The following is a 14,909-nucleotide window of genomic DNA, read 5'->3' as shown; positions in this document are numbered from 1 at the left end:
CAAGTTCTATCAAGCTTTTGTTATATGTCGCCCGAAAACTGCCCATCCCAATAAAAACTGATTTGCTGCTAGACGAGTTGAAGCTAGTTCAGATGAGTGAGCTCCCATCTGTGTCGGCAAGGATAGATGAATGATAGAATAGACTCATTGAAGATGGGAAGTATCCTAATTTGGCTGTCGTGGTGAAGAATACGTTGATTATTTCTCATAGTTTGGCCAGTGCTGAGTGCGGTTTTTCACTGTCTGGGAGGATCCTCAGTGAGCAGAGAGCATCCATAAATGAGTATACATTGAATTTCAAGCTTTTTGTTGCTGACGGGTTGCGTCGAATTGGTGAGAGTGCTCAAAAGGTTTGTGTTACTGAAGATTTGATGAAGCTTTCCAAGTCAGCGCGGAAGAGCTATCAAAACTATCTGGGACAGCAGAAAGAGTTAAGAAAAAATGGCGAAGAAGAACAGCACAAGTTAGAAAAAGAAGAACAACAAAAGCAGCAGGTAATCGCTGAAATGTCGTCAAACATAGAAATGATAAAGACTCTTGAGGAGACTTTGAAAGAGAAAATGAAGCATTGAGGACTAAGGAAAAAGCAACTGATCAGATGCTTCAAGTACAGAATCAAAATTAAAAATGGAAAGAAAGATTGAAAGGTGTGGTGAAAGGACAAATCTGCTCTATAACCCTTCTGGGATGTGATGAAATTCCAGGTGATCTACTTTTTTAGCATCCCTGGCCTCTGATCCTAGCTATCAAAGGGCATACGATACATATGTATTATAGGTTTGATAGTAACGACTGTTTCCCTAAAAGTCCCTTTTCTATTTTTAAAAAGTCCTTAAGTCCCTATTTTCGTGGCGCCAAACCTGTGACAGCCCTGATATAGCAACTAACATGCAACTAATAGGAATATGTTGCAACTAATGTGTAGCAACAATTATCAGCAACTATTATGTAGTTGCAGAATAAAGGAGCAGTTAAGATAAGTATTCGAAACTGGCTGGTGCCACTGGCAGTGACTGCCAGTGACACTGCCAAGTGTGTCTGATAATGTCGTTGAAAAAGCAGAAAATCTTACAGAAAATTGGGCAGTTGATATAAACTTTTTGCAATTATAAAGCATTAAACTTGAAATAATTTCACTATTTAGTTAATCATAACCTAATTAACCATATTTAGTCGTAATTCAATTTAATTAATTTAATCTATCGGTCGATTAATCAGTATATCCTTTTGTTGTGTAGAATTGCTTTAAGTCAAATCCAGTCTGCAAGTAGGCATAAATTAGCAAGGGAAAATCTTGGCAGGTTAGGTAGGTTAAATGAATTTATGTTGTGCGGCTTTCCTTACTGTGCTTTCTTTACTGTTTTCGGTATTTTAACGTATCTTTTGAACTGCATAGCAGGCTAGGGTAGGATAATAAACGATCAAAATCGCCAAACTTTAGATGACGTGGATGGGTTTTTTCACACTGTCTCGGTTTCTACTCTTATTAAATAAAAAAAAAAACAATTTTTTAACTGAAAGTAAGGAACGATATTAAAACTTACGAACAGAAATTATTCCTTGTATGAAAGGGATTGTCCCATCCTCAACGCCCTGCTCTTTGCGCTAAATTTTGACTCTTTGTCACAACTCTACTTTTTAAAATAACAAAAAAGTTTTTAGTTAACGCATGTTTTGATTTTGCTCACCGCACATGAATAGTTAAAACGAAATATGCATAATAATTTTTGTTTGGTTAAATGGCTTTCTCATAGTTTCGATCGGATGATTTTGATAAAAAAGAGGTGGGGGAGGAGGCCTAGTTACCCTCAAATTTTTGGTTACTTAAAAATGCAACCAGAACTATTTATTTTTTTAGGAACCTTTTTTATTAGTAATAAATATACGTAACTTACGAATTAACTTATGTAACGAGCTTCTATATTTGTATATTTTTACCACGTATATGAGGGGGTTCTCCCCCTCGTCAATACCTCGTTCTTTACACTAAAGCTTGAATTTCATCCCAATTCTTTAAGAATGACCCCTAAATCACAAAGGCCATAGAATAAATAGCTGAAATTACTAAAATACCTTAGCGGTAAGAGCAAGGTATTGTGGAGGAGACGAACCCCCATATATACGTAATATTTTCTGTTTGTTTTAAGTTTTAATGCTGCTCCTTACTTCCAGTTGAAAACACTTTTTTTTCTCATCGTTTTTTTTTATAATACTGGGAAATCCTACGCCCACTTCATGGAAATTCTCTTCTCTCGTGAAAAATTCCTCTATGGTAAATGATAAATTCCTTCCCTCAGAAACTTCTACAGTAGGGTTCTCTGATACGCTGAATCTGATTGTGTGATTTTCGTTCAGATTCTATGACTTTAATGGATATTTTCCCCTATTTGCTAAAACAAGGCAACTTCTCAGGCTCGTAACTTTTAATGGGTAAGACTAAACTTGATGAAACTTATATATTTAAAATCAGTATTAAAATTTGATTCTTATGATGTAACTATTGGTATAAAAATTCCGTCTTTTAGAGTTTTGGTCAATATTGAGCCGGGTCGTTCCTTACCATGAATTGTTTGATAAGCTAGTCATAATAACTAATGGTTGCTACAGCAACTAGTTTCCAAAGCAAAATTTGGTATTAAAATACGCAGAATAAGAAAGAAGAGCAGTACACATAAAAAAGAAGAAGTATCGCGACTAAAAAATGGGTGGTGGATTGTAAGAGCTGAATATAATACAGTCAGAAAGCAAATAGAAGTAAAAAAAAAACGAAAAAGGTGTCGGTTTTGTTGTAACAAATAAGTTTTGCTGTGAATAGTTACTTTCGTCTAGTTTACGTGAAAGAAATAAACCAACATTCAATAATATTTGTACACAAGGATTTTATTGGGGGGGGGGGGGGTCTGAGTACAAGATGCAAAAACGGGTTAACTATGTAAAGATGTATGACAGGGGAGGAACCATAAAATTTCCAGACTGTGGGAGGGTGGTGGTTAGAAGTTCACCTCCTCAACGTGCGTGCCCGCTCATACTCCTTAGGAAATACTCCTCATACTCCTGAATTTATTGCCGTTAAGATAGAACTACCATGTGTTCGAGTCACATCACACTGAACACAGTAAATTAAAAGATCATAGATTAATTAAAGATTGTTGTAAAATGAAAAGGTTGAATAAAAAGATAGTATAATAAAAAGATAAAAGGATTGACAAAGGGACATCTACAAAGAACAATGTAATGACTAGCATATTAAAGCACATATAATTTTGTATTAGACATAACAGTAATCATGACAGTAATGGAGAAAATAAGTTAAAATACAGTAGTAAGTATCTCTTGTTTTATTTTTTTTATTTTTTCTCTTTTTTTAGATATTTGAATTGCCTCCAGAAATGATGACCCAGATTCTATCTTCAATTGAGATTGGTTTGACAACTTATGGTCCAAACGTCACATCACTGTGTTGTGATTTTCTACAAGCCGTGGCCTTATTCATCAAGCGAAAAAACCTTCAAGGTTCACCTTTATATCAGGCAGCTAGTCACTTTCTAAAGGCAAGTAAACACCCTTTCTACTACTAAAACGAAACAAAAAAGTACTAAAAAGATGTACTACTACTAAAGTACTACTAAAAAAGTACTACTACTAAAAAGTTCTGTGGTAGGAGTCTTTGATTTCAACCTACCTGAATCCCCAGAAGTTACTAATAATAGTCTTAACAAGTTCCTTGCTTCTATCTTCCAGAGCCTTCCGGCATTGTTTTATCAATTACCTACTGATGTTCTCCCACCTGCTTTCCCCTCTATATCTCCGTCTGAGATTTAGAGAAGAAGAATTAGGAAACTACGTAAAACAAGTGTCTGCCCTTTAGATATCCCGTTTCCTCTTATTAGTGCTTTCAGTGACTTTCTCTCAAAGCCCTTGTCTGTTATTTTCAATGAAATTACTGAGTCTGGCCAATATATGCAAATTTGGAAACAGGGTTTCATACCCCCCTTGAAAAGAAAGACGAATAATCTTGTTTAAAGGCGTTCGTCTTATTTCACTCACTCCTACGTTCTCTAAACTATATGAAGGATTTATTGGAGATTGGCTAAAAGAGAAAATCCTACCTTTTAGTGACCTGAAACAATTCGGGAACATCAAGAACCTAATTGCTGGCTAAATTTAATTTCCATTGACCTTCAAAAAGCACTTGACCTTGTTAACCACAATATTTTAGTTGAGAAACCGGTAACTGAATTCAATATTGATTCTTTCCTGGTTAAATTGGTTGCCTCCTTTTTATCAAATAGATCACAAGTACTCAAATATTCTAGTCCCCTCCCTGTCCACAATATAGTACCCAAAGGTCCTCTCCTAGGTCCTCTCCTTTTTTCTGTTATGATAAATAGCCTCGCTAAGGAATTTCCCAACAGATGGAAATTTGTGGATGACCTAACGGTTGTTAAAACCTGCAACCGAAACTTAGTAAGCAATCCTATGAATATCCTCAATGATATTGCAGATGACGCTGCGTTCTTAAACATGAGAGTAAATCCCTCTAAATCTATGATAGTGCCAATATGTTTCCTTAAAACCTAACCCTTTTTCCTCAACCCTATCCCCCCAGATATTTCTGTGTCTTCCTTTAAATTACTTGGGGTTATAATTTTCTCTAATTGAAACTGGGATATTCGCGTTAAAGATATTGTCCATGAAGCTAATGCGTCTATGTCACTGCTTAAGCTCTTGAATAAATTTAACGCCCGCCTTCCCATTCTTTAAGGATCTATACTTCCTCTGCCCGCCCGCATCTTGAATACAATTGTCCAGTTCGGTATTCTGGAATTTCCCGTCGAATCAGAGAAAGTGGAATCTATTTAAAAAAGAGCCCTGAGAATAATTTTTAAAGAAGTTAAGATACCATACTCGCTCGTTCTAAAAAAGGCCAGGCTGGAAACTCTTGAGCACAAGAGAGGAACGTTGTTTCTCCATTTTGCAAAAATAATAAGCCTTCGCACGGTAAACATTTTCCCCAAAAGACACTCCTCATCCAGACACTGCCTGCCACGTACGGTTTCTGAACCTATTCCTATCGTGTTCCCATCTGTTGCTTTACCTCCAGGTGTGAACAAAACCTTTGTCCCCTTCATTACTGATGAAATAAACCGCTAGTTTTATTTCAGCGTAAGTAGAATTTTGTCTCTTGAAACCTGACTTTGGAGGAGAGAGGATAGGAAAAAATATGTCTTCCGTCGTAAATACCTGGTCAAAAAACCTTGTGTTTTCTGCCTGTATATATAGCACCAATTACTTGGCTGAACTCCGAGTGCCTATGATGAGTAAATTAAAAAACATGAATTTTTTATTCTTATTTAATTTTTTTTTTAATGCGAAAAGTTAAACATATAACTTTTCGAAACAACGAGCCTTTAACAATGTGGTTTGAAAATAAGAGAAGATTGAATTAGACAAAACTGCCTATTCAATCTTTGTCGAAGACCCCTGACTTATCTGTAGGAAATCGAAAACTTTCACACAACCCTTGATGTATGATCAGGAAACAGACTTAATTAATTATTTACTTTAACACGTATATTGCATGATTAAAAGAATAATAATTGAAATTTTGGGGAAACAAAAGTCTTTGATAAATTTTCAAGTTTGTAAAAAATCTTTAATTTACTCTCTCTTGGGTACTTCCTTTTTACTATTTTATTAAAGATGAGCTAAAATGCTTTGCTTTCTTAATTGAGAGCAGGATTGCTCTTAATTGCTCTCTTAATTGAGAGGATTAATGAGATGTAAAGGGCTAAGCCAATGCACCGTGACTTTTGTGTTTCAATTAAATCAAAAATAGTATAATAACAGTTATGATGAAATAAACCGCTAGTTTAGATCTTAGATCTTACCCTTTTTAAGGCCTTTTAGATCTTACCCTTTTTTCATTTGTAAATAGAATGACTAGACGAGAAAACTTAGGGCAACAAAGAAATTAGGATATTCACAGCAAGTGAAAAAAAAGAAGAAAAATGCAAATATTGGTTAAGATCTCCGCTCAGCTGTCATCATTGCAAACATGACAGAAAAAAAGTAGGTAAAAGTTTCTGAAACATAATAAAAAACAATTTCAAAAAAAAAAATCGAAGAATCACCTTCTCCAATGAACAATAAAAAGGGGCCTGAATAATTAGCCCCGATATTAAATGATAAATCAAGGTTTCATCTGAGAATATATTTTGCTTATAGTTTTTATGTGCTTGTCTTTCTCTGGGTTTTGGAGTATCGAAATTTTCATTTGGATATAAAATAACTAATATACGTGGGTACATTTTGTAATCATGTCAAAAGTATGAGAAATTAAAATTAATAAGAGCACTGTAAACAGGGCTGTTCAAAGGGTGGGAGTGATCCAGGTTAGCTGCCCTGAGCACTGTGACCAGAGGGGGTGCTGCCAAGGGTATCTCTGTTTTTTTTCACGTTTCAGTCTGGAGGAGAGTGCTGGGATAAATGTTCCCTTGGGTGCCACAAACCTTAGGAACGGCCCTGAGTGAATGGGGTTATTATGGTTTTTCCTTCGTTCTATTTCTTTTGATCGATTTTTGTTTTAATTTTTATTCTTTTTGCTCTGAGAACGACCAAGTGGAGGTCTCAGCCAAAATATTTGAGGTTTTTTTCTTTTTTTTCCCTGGCTGTGAGTTATTTCCACATTTTTATTTTGTTTAGCGAGGCCAGAAGGTCAATAAGTTCAGTGCTTAAGTAATTTTGCTTAAAATCATATGATATTCAAGTAGGAGGAAGTAGTTTTTCCTAAATTTTAAAATAACTTGGAATTTCCCCGAATTATTAAGGAAGGAAAAGTTACATCCCGAAATACATAGGGCCAACATAGTTTTCTCCTTATCTAGAATAATGCCATCCTTATTATTACCACCTGGAAATATTATTTTTCTCAAAAAAGAATTTTCTCATCTGGATTAACGACACTTCTCGAATAGTACTCCTTGCATGAGGTCTCAAAAAATAATTTTTTTCCAGTGGAGAATCTGAAAAAATGTTTTATATGAAGAAATAAAGGTTTCCTTATCAGATTGTTTTGGACCTTATTATTTGCCAGAAAGACCTCGTTTGAATTAACGGCAACAGCAGAGCAAGCTAAATATTTAAATAAGCCGAGTGGATGGCACATTGTACTTGTGATCTTATATTCTTTTGGATGCAGGTTCAAATCCTGCTGTTGCTAAAAATCTCCAAGTCCTGGCTTGGGTTTGGGGTCAGTGGCGTGACTCTGCAAGCTCAGCCGCCTGAAGTGGAGATGAAATGGGCCATTGAAGCCTAAACCTTGACCCAGTTGGGTCCTAAACAACATCTAAACAATTCTTATTCCTGGACATGATTAAAAAAGGCCATAAAATTGAATATTGTTGGATAATTGAAACTTTTTGACAAAAACAGTATTCTACCTTATTGTTCAGATCGAGAAATTAAACTGTTAATTTAATTAAATTGAAAAATCAGTTTGACTTCCCATGGGACGAGATGTCGTCAACTGACTATGAATTTCGAATAAGATAAAGATATATTTTCCAACAAAAAGACAAAAGTCGTGAAATAAATAAAATGCACAAATATAATAATCACCATGGGATTTGGACAAAATGGTACAAGAATTCAGTTCAGGAGGGTTAGGAACAAAATGAGAGCATTTTAGAGCGCTGTTCACAGATGTAGATATTATTTGGACCGATATAGAGGGACACCCCTCTTAGAAATATGTAACTGATTGTAATTAATATAATTCATTTGTAATTAATTCTAAATTAAATGTGAATTTGTAATGTAATAATGTAATTAATTTGCTAGTTTTAGTGTCATAATATATCTAATTTTGACTTTGCAACAAAAATTTTGAAATCAGCAAGATGCACAAATATGATGATCACCAAGGGATTCTGAACAAAATGAGTGGCATTTTTGAAAACTATTGCGCAGGTCGTGATGTTTTTGGACCGATCTAGGTTGAGTACCTTTCTTAAAAATACGTAATTAATGTAATTCACTTATAATTCGAAAACAATCTATGAATTAGTAGTGTTATAATGTAATTAATTTACTAATTTGTAATGTAATAATCTAATTAATTTGTAATTTTTCAATAAAAAATTATGAAATCGATATAATGCAGAAATATAATGATCACCATAGGACTTGAAACAAAATGGGTGGTATTTTAAAACGCTATTGTCCAGTTGAAGACTGTACAATGTTTTTTCGGACCAATCGGGGTTTTCGGGAGGCTCGAGAGGTTTACGGGGAAACCTCTCCTCCCCTCTATTTACTGGTAGACTTTAAGGTATTAAAGACGAAAGTTATGAATAGTGGATAGCACTCATCTCATTTTGGAAAGTTGTTGAATATTTTTCTTACAATAAATTTTATTATAGTTTTATTATTCTTAAAATAAAATTGCATATAAATCTTAAAAGAAGTATTTGATAGAAAATATGATGAATAACTTTCATTAAGGAATATATTCTCTTTTTTTTAGATTATGTTGGACCTCATCATTTCTGGAAAGATCTCATCTGAACTAATGACAACTGCAAGCAGTTCACTCTATGCTTTAATCACTGCTTATCAGGTATGAATTTACAGGGACTTTATTGTTCAGTTTCCTTTTTTTTGTTAGCTACGTGATTTTTTCTTCGTATGGTGTCCTTCAAGGATTAATACTAGAGCGACTATTGTTTCCAACATACATAGATGACCTAATTTTCGCTGTTTGAAAAGAGAAACCGCTTTATTATTGTCATCTATGGCATTCTACGTTTCCTCATCAGGTATGAATTTCCAGGAATTGTATTGTTCATATTCCTTTTTTTATTAGTTACGTGGTTTTCCTTACCGAACACAACTTGTCCAAAAATTATGTGCGCTTTCTTTGTGCGATTTTCGTGCATAACATTTCTTAGATTTTTCAATGTCACTAACTTAAACTTGATGGTCGTGTTTGTTCATTTAATATAAAATAAAGTTTTACAAAAAAAAAGAGTTTCACAAAGAAAAAGTTTCACAGCCTAAAATGAGCAGAAATAAAGTCATCTAATACGAAAACTTAAAAAAACAGAAAGTGCTAAGAATGAATAAATGAAGCTTGAAACGAACAGATGCTAGAATGAATAATCAAGTCAAACTTAAAGCGAAAAGAAAATGTTACAAATAAAGCAGAGTTGAGCGTTCTTTTCCATTCATCCTCAAAACTTCTGCATGGTGTCGCTCAAGGATCAATACTAGAGCCACTATTGTTTCCTACGTACGTAGATGACCTAATTTCCGCTGTTTGAAAGGAGAAACCGTTGTATGATTGTCATCTATGGCATTCTACGTCCCAGGCCCATAACCGTAGTTATTTTATTTGGATTCTCTTACTGCTTTTGTCAATGATAGATCCAATTCTAAGTCCTGTGACCCTTTCTGTGTTACAATAAAAGTTAGGCAACCGCCCCTTAAAATTTCCGTTAGAAATGCATTTTGTTAAAGATTGCCAAAAGTCCAATAAATGTGCCTTAGGGGATCCAACAGGGCCTCGGATAAGAGTCGTAAATAGTGAAAATTGATAATTGTTTAAACATTAGTTTTGCAATGGAAAAGAGAAGGATATGCAATATCCAAGGAAAATTTTTAGTTGAAACTTCCTAGGAATGTTGAGAGGGATGCTGTACTAAATCAAAAGACACATCCAGGCTGTAAAGAACCTGGAATGTGGCTATGGCAATATCTCAGAAATGGTTGAAGGTAGCCTACTGAGTTGAAACTTTCAGGGAACGTTGAATTGAATCTAAAGATCTGAAGGTTGTCAAAATGATCATAATAGGAAAGAAATATTCTTAATATTAACTACAATTAAACTTTTGCATTTAAACTACAATTTAAACTTCTTTTACCTTACCTAAACTTAAAACTACCACCTAAACCCCAAAACGAACAGAAATTAAAATAGATAATCATTTCAAATATTCAGAGAACAGATTCTGATATAGATTGATAAATCTCAAAACTTTTAAAAATTAAAATGAATCGTCAAGTAAAATTTTATAACGGACAGATACAAATTGGAGGAGGGCTAGTGCCCCCATCTAAATTTCGTAAATTTTCTGAAAACTCAGCATATTTCAAAGATTTTTCTTGTATAATTGTAGCATTGAGACAAATCTTGTCAAATAAAATTTTCAATTTGAATTGCTGAGATTTTCCAGAATTAGTATCATTACATAGCAAACATTCAGTTTATTTTCAGTCAATAAACATTCAATTTTTTTTTAGTTTATTTTCGGTCAATAAACATTAAATTTATTTTTATTTTTTCTTTCCAGTCGTCTTGGAAAGAACTAACTGTTCTTTTATTTATTTTTTTTTTTTTCGTCCATGTTTTGACAGATAAAAAAAACATTGTTTAAATTACATACAATGTTCAGTAAAACGCAAATGACGCAGTAGGCTTTAGATTGTGTATAGGGAGAGAGGCAGTAGCTATACTCTTGTTTGTAGTACTTTCTATTCGTTTTAAGTTTGATTTGATTATTCATTTTAATTTTCACTCATTTTATCATTTATTTATCCATCTATATCAATATCTGTTATCTTTGTATTTGAATTGATTATTTAGTTTAATTTCTGTTCGTTTTGTTCTCAGTTACTCATTGATATTAATTACTCACTTATTTTTGATCGTTTAATTTTGAATTATTACGGGATTTTACTCAGTTTGTCCTGGGTTTTCATGTGACTATTTACTTAGATTTTTTTTTCTTACGGTAAGAGTTTTTTTTTTATAAATTAATTATGAAAGAACGAAAGAAAAGTAGGAATCCATGAAATTGAATAAAAAGAAATATACGATTGAAAGAAACTGTTAAATAACATCCTCAAAACTAGCCAAGAAAAATCTGTTTAAGCTCTCTTGGAATACCAGAGATTTTGCATGCCTTCATTTTAATCAAATCAATATGGTGGTAAAAGATGGAGTTTTCATTGTGAAGAATACTTAAGAAAGGGTCATGGTAATTATATGGTCTACTGAGAGAACTTTTGGATACATGAATTGTAGATAGTTGTGGACGACCCTGGGGCACATGCGAAAAAATTTGAAAACTTAGAAACAATTACGGCAAGAAAGTAGTAATCTTTTATAACAACTCTTATGACAGCTTTAACAACTGTTATGAAAGTTGTTAACGGAAAGCTGATATCTTTCTTGCCTTAAAGTGTACCATCTGTTAGCAACTTTACTTTTGCATACAAAGATATTCAAAAGGTAATTCAACATCAAAATTACCGCTAAATTACCATTATAGTTGTTGGCTGTATTTAATACAACTTTTGAAAAGGCTATGCCTTCTCGTCGTATTGTCTTTCATAGATATTAGAGAAGTTTTTCATAATAATTAGCAATTTCGGTTTGGAGTGGAGTACTCAACAGAGTTTTATTGGCAGTTCCCTTGATTTTTTTTTTATTCTGTGGTTAGCATCTGGACTGATTATTTTTCCTTTATTCATGGATGTTCCTGTTGCTGTTTTTGCTTTGTCCAATGTCCTAATTTTTGCAGTTGTTTTCTTTGATTCAACCATAACAGATAATATAGCAATAATGCATACTAACTTCCTGTCTCCTTTATTTCCTGCTGGTTGGGTACTCGACACGCTGGGTAGTCTGAAATGTCTTTATTTTGTAGATATTCTGGGATATTTTTGATTCTGTTGATATTCTTGATATCCCACTTTTTGTTCTCCTGTAAGATTTACATAAAATGCAACATGTACTCACGTCGCATTGAACTACTGAAGCTATTGAGACTAATCGTCAACAAGTTTTTTGGAAACGGCTCAGCTATTGAGGCCTTTGGGATAGTGAAATTTACTTTACGCAAACGATTTGAAATTTATAAGAACCAGGAGAGCGGTTACGCCTGAAAACTAAAAATTATCCGTATATAATTTTCTTTCCTTTAAGTTTCTTTAGGAGGTAGGAGAGGAAGAGATAGCCTCATGAATGTGTTAAGGTAAGGTGTGGCAAGTAGTTAGTAAGCGTTTCAAAATATGAAACGCTTACGGTAATGTATTCTGTGTTTTTTTTCTTTTGTTTTTATTTCCTAGCTGTCGTTGAGAAAGGTTCATGGGGATGAATCCATGAATCTGAAATATTTGGTATCTTCGTTTAATGCTTGTGAAGTTCTTGTATTGTCTATGGATAAAAAAAAGTGTGCGTTTTTTGTACTGTTTTGTGTTTTTTTTAGCATTTATATGAAAAAAAGATAAATTTTACGTTCAAGTCCTGATATCATGAAATACAAGGCAAATTTTTGCTAGTGTAATGGTTTTGTCGAATGCAAAACACGTTTTATTTTTCTTTTTTTTATTATTATTATTTAGGTATCTTGGTATCTTTGGTATGTTTAGGTATCTTAATGTCTTTGCTTGTGATGTTTCAATGCTACCTGTTGATAAAAGAAAAAAAAATCGTTTTTTTTTTTTTTTTTTTTTTTTTTTTTTTTTTTTTTTTTTTAGTATGCTATATAAAAATGAATTTTTTAGTATGCTATATAAAAATGAATTTTTTTTCGTTTATGAAGCGATATCGTAGAATACATGGCATGTGTTTTTGCTATTTGTTTTGTCGAATAATTTCCACCCCTTTCTCTCCAGACTTGTATGAAGGACTTTTCGGCGTTCAAATGAAACTTCTGTAATGTCCTGGCACCCCAACTGAGTGCTCTCTCTCTCTCTCTCTCTCTCTCTCTCTCTCTCTCTCTCTCTCTCTCTCTCTCTCTCTCTCTCTCTCTCTCACACTCTCTCTCTCTCTCTCCTCTCTCTCCTCTCTCTCCTCTCTCTCCCTCTCTCTTGCGTTCCACTGTTTAGTGTTTTTGTAAAATAGTTTACTTCTACGGTTTTACTTTTGACTTTTTTTGCGTAACTTATTTTCTCAAAATTGACTTTACTCTTCAGACAGAATATCAACAACTAGTTCAAGAAATTTTGGCTGCTCAAGAAGATCCCGATTGCGCTGAGAAACTGGCAACAGCGTTCAACAGTTTAACAAAGAATATACAATCTGATCCTTTGGGACGCATGAAATTTCGTGACAATTTTGAAAATTTTCTTGTTGAAGTCCGAAGTATTTTAATTATCAAATGAGCAATCAACGACTACTCTCTGTACCTTTAGAATGTCTAGCTATATAATTAAGAAATCTCGAAAAGACGTTCGGTAAACTGAAAATAATTCTTTTCTTTTTTTGTTGAATTAGCAAGGACAGTGGAAATGAAATAAAATTGTTCTACTTTGAAAAATGTAGTTTAGAAAAAAGTTCAAAAATAAAAAAAACATAAAAAAAATATCTGAAAAATCAAGAATTCTATTTTTAATGCAGCAAACTCGCCTGTGCCGTTATGCACTGTGCTGTTGTGCCGCTTTGGTAGTAGCAAATCAGTGAAAACCAGATAAAAACTCATGGCATAAAAACAGCTGAAAAGGGGGTAGTTTTTCTTTGAAAGCGTAGTTGTCTGTGCGAATAAACAGATGGAAAGTGTTGTCAAAACTAACAAATTAGTTCTGCTGATTTGTTTTCACGCTTCAACGTGGCAACAGTGCCTGTTTTTACCCACTAACATGATAATAAAGTATAGTAACAAAAACAAAAGAAAATACACAATATATATATATATATATATATATATATATATATATATATATATATATATATATATATATATATATATATATATATATATATATATATATATATATATATGTATATATATTTAAACAGCAATGCAAATGAAAATAATCGTACGAACGATATTGTGCTGTCCTAAAATCTTCCTATTTTGAAACAACCAAAATAATAATTTAAGAAAATAGTGATTTTCATGTAGAAACAGACTCAAGATGGGTACAAGGGGGAATAAGTATTTTTTATTTTGCTGTCCTTGGTACTAGAACTGAAAGTGTTAGAATTTACTATCATGGCAGTAGGTAGCCCTGTATAACTTTTTTTTTAATTTCATTTTCTACAATCGGGAACATTTGCTTGATGAAGGAGAATAGATAAGGGAAGTCTCCTTTTTGTAATTTCTGGGAAAATTGCTATTATTTATACCGGCTCCTCTAGGTATTCAACTTTTAGGGCTGGAGCTTTTTGTTTTCAATGTCATAAAGTGTTGTTTTTTATTCATAATAAAACTCAATATTATTTATACTGCATCATAAAAATTACGAGGCTTTGAAGATTCTAATTCCTTTCATGTCAGCTTTAACAGCTGTCTCGAAAGTAGTTAACAGAAAGCTGTTATCTTTCTTGCCTTAAAGTGTGCCATCTGTTAGCAACTTTACTTTTGCACACAAAGCTATTCAAAAGGTAATTTAACATCAAAATTACCGCTAAAACGCGCCAAGCGTGTTTTAACAAGACATGTTATCCCTGAAGTCGAGTGTTGTCTGGAAGCTTGCCGAAGAATATATTATTCATCGGTTTGCCCCTAAGCCATCCTTCAAGTGGTAAACTTGTATAACTTAAATTTCTTACAAAATACATAGAACTTCAGTTGCTGCTATGTCAGCAGAGATTCTATTTTATTTCTTCGTCTTATTTTTCTCTTTTTTTTCAATTTTGTAAGGAAATATTTTTTCGAGGAAGGGAAGATGAAAAAAGGGAATCTAAGTTTTAGTGAGTTCTTGGGAAATTCTTCTTTTATTTCTCCCATTTTTAAACTTTTTTGGTCCGGATTTTTACTTTTTTTTTTTTTTTTTTTTTTTTATATGTCATAATACAGTCCTTATGGATTGCTACATATTGCAAAAATCACGAGGTTTTGGAAATTATAATTCCTTATCAAAGATTATTTCTCCCTGATGGTGGTCAAAAGTTGTCTGGA

General features: G+C 33.3%; 1 protein-coding gene across 1 annotated transcript in view; it reads left to right on the top strand.

Moving 5' to 3' along the window:
- Nucleotides 1-13,325, top strand: part of LOC136043902 (exportin-4-like) — a 160,769-nt gene extending 147,444 nt beyond the window's left edge. The window contains exons 19-21 of the mRNA XM_065728931.1: nucleotides 3,369-3,551; nucleotides 8,528-8,620; nucleotides 12,982-13,325. Coding sequence (XP_065585003.1) covers nucleotides 3,369-3,551; nucleotides 8,528-8,620; nucleotides 12,982-13,170 — 465 coding nt within the window. The 3' untranslated portion in view covers nucleotides 13,171-13,325. The remainder of the gene's footprint in view (nucleotides 1-3,368; nucleotides 3,552-8,527; nucleotides 8,621-12,981) is intronic.
- Nucleotides 13,326-14,909: the final 1,584 nt, after the last annotated feature.

The sequence above is a fragment of the Artemia franciscana genome, chromosome 2 (assembly GCF_032884065.1).
Source record: "Artemia franciscana chromosome 2, ASM3288406v1, whole genome shotgun sequence".
Taxonomy (NCBI): domain Eukaryota; kingdom Metazoa; phylum Arthropoda; class Branchiopoda; order Anostraca; family Artemiidae; genus Artemia; species Artemia franciscana.
The sequence above is the reverse complement of the archived record's forward strand: the minus strand, read 5'-3'. Positions and strand labels throughout refer to the sequence as shown.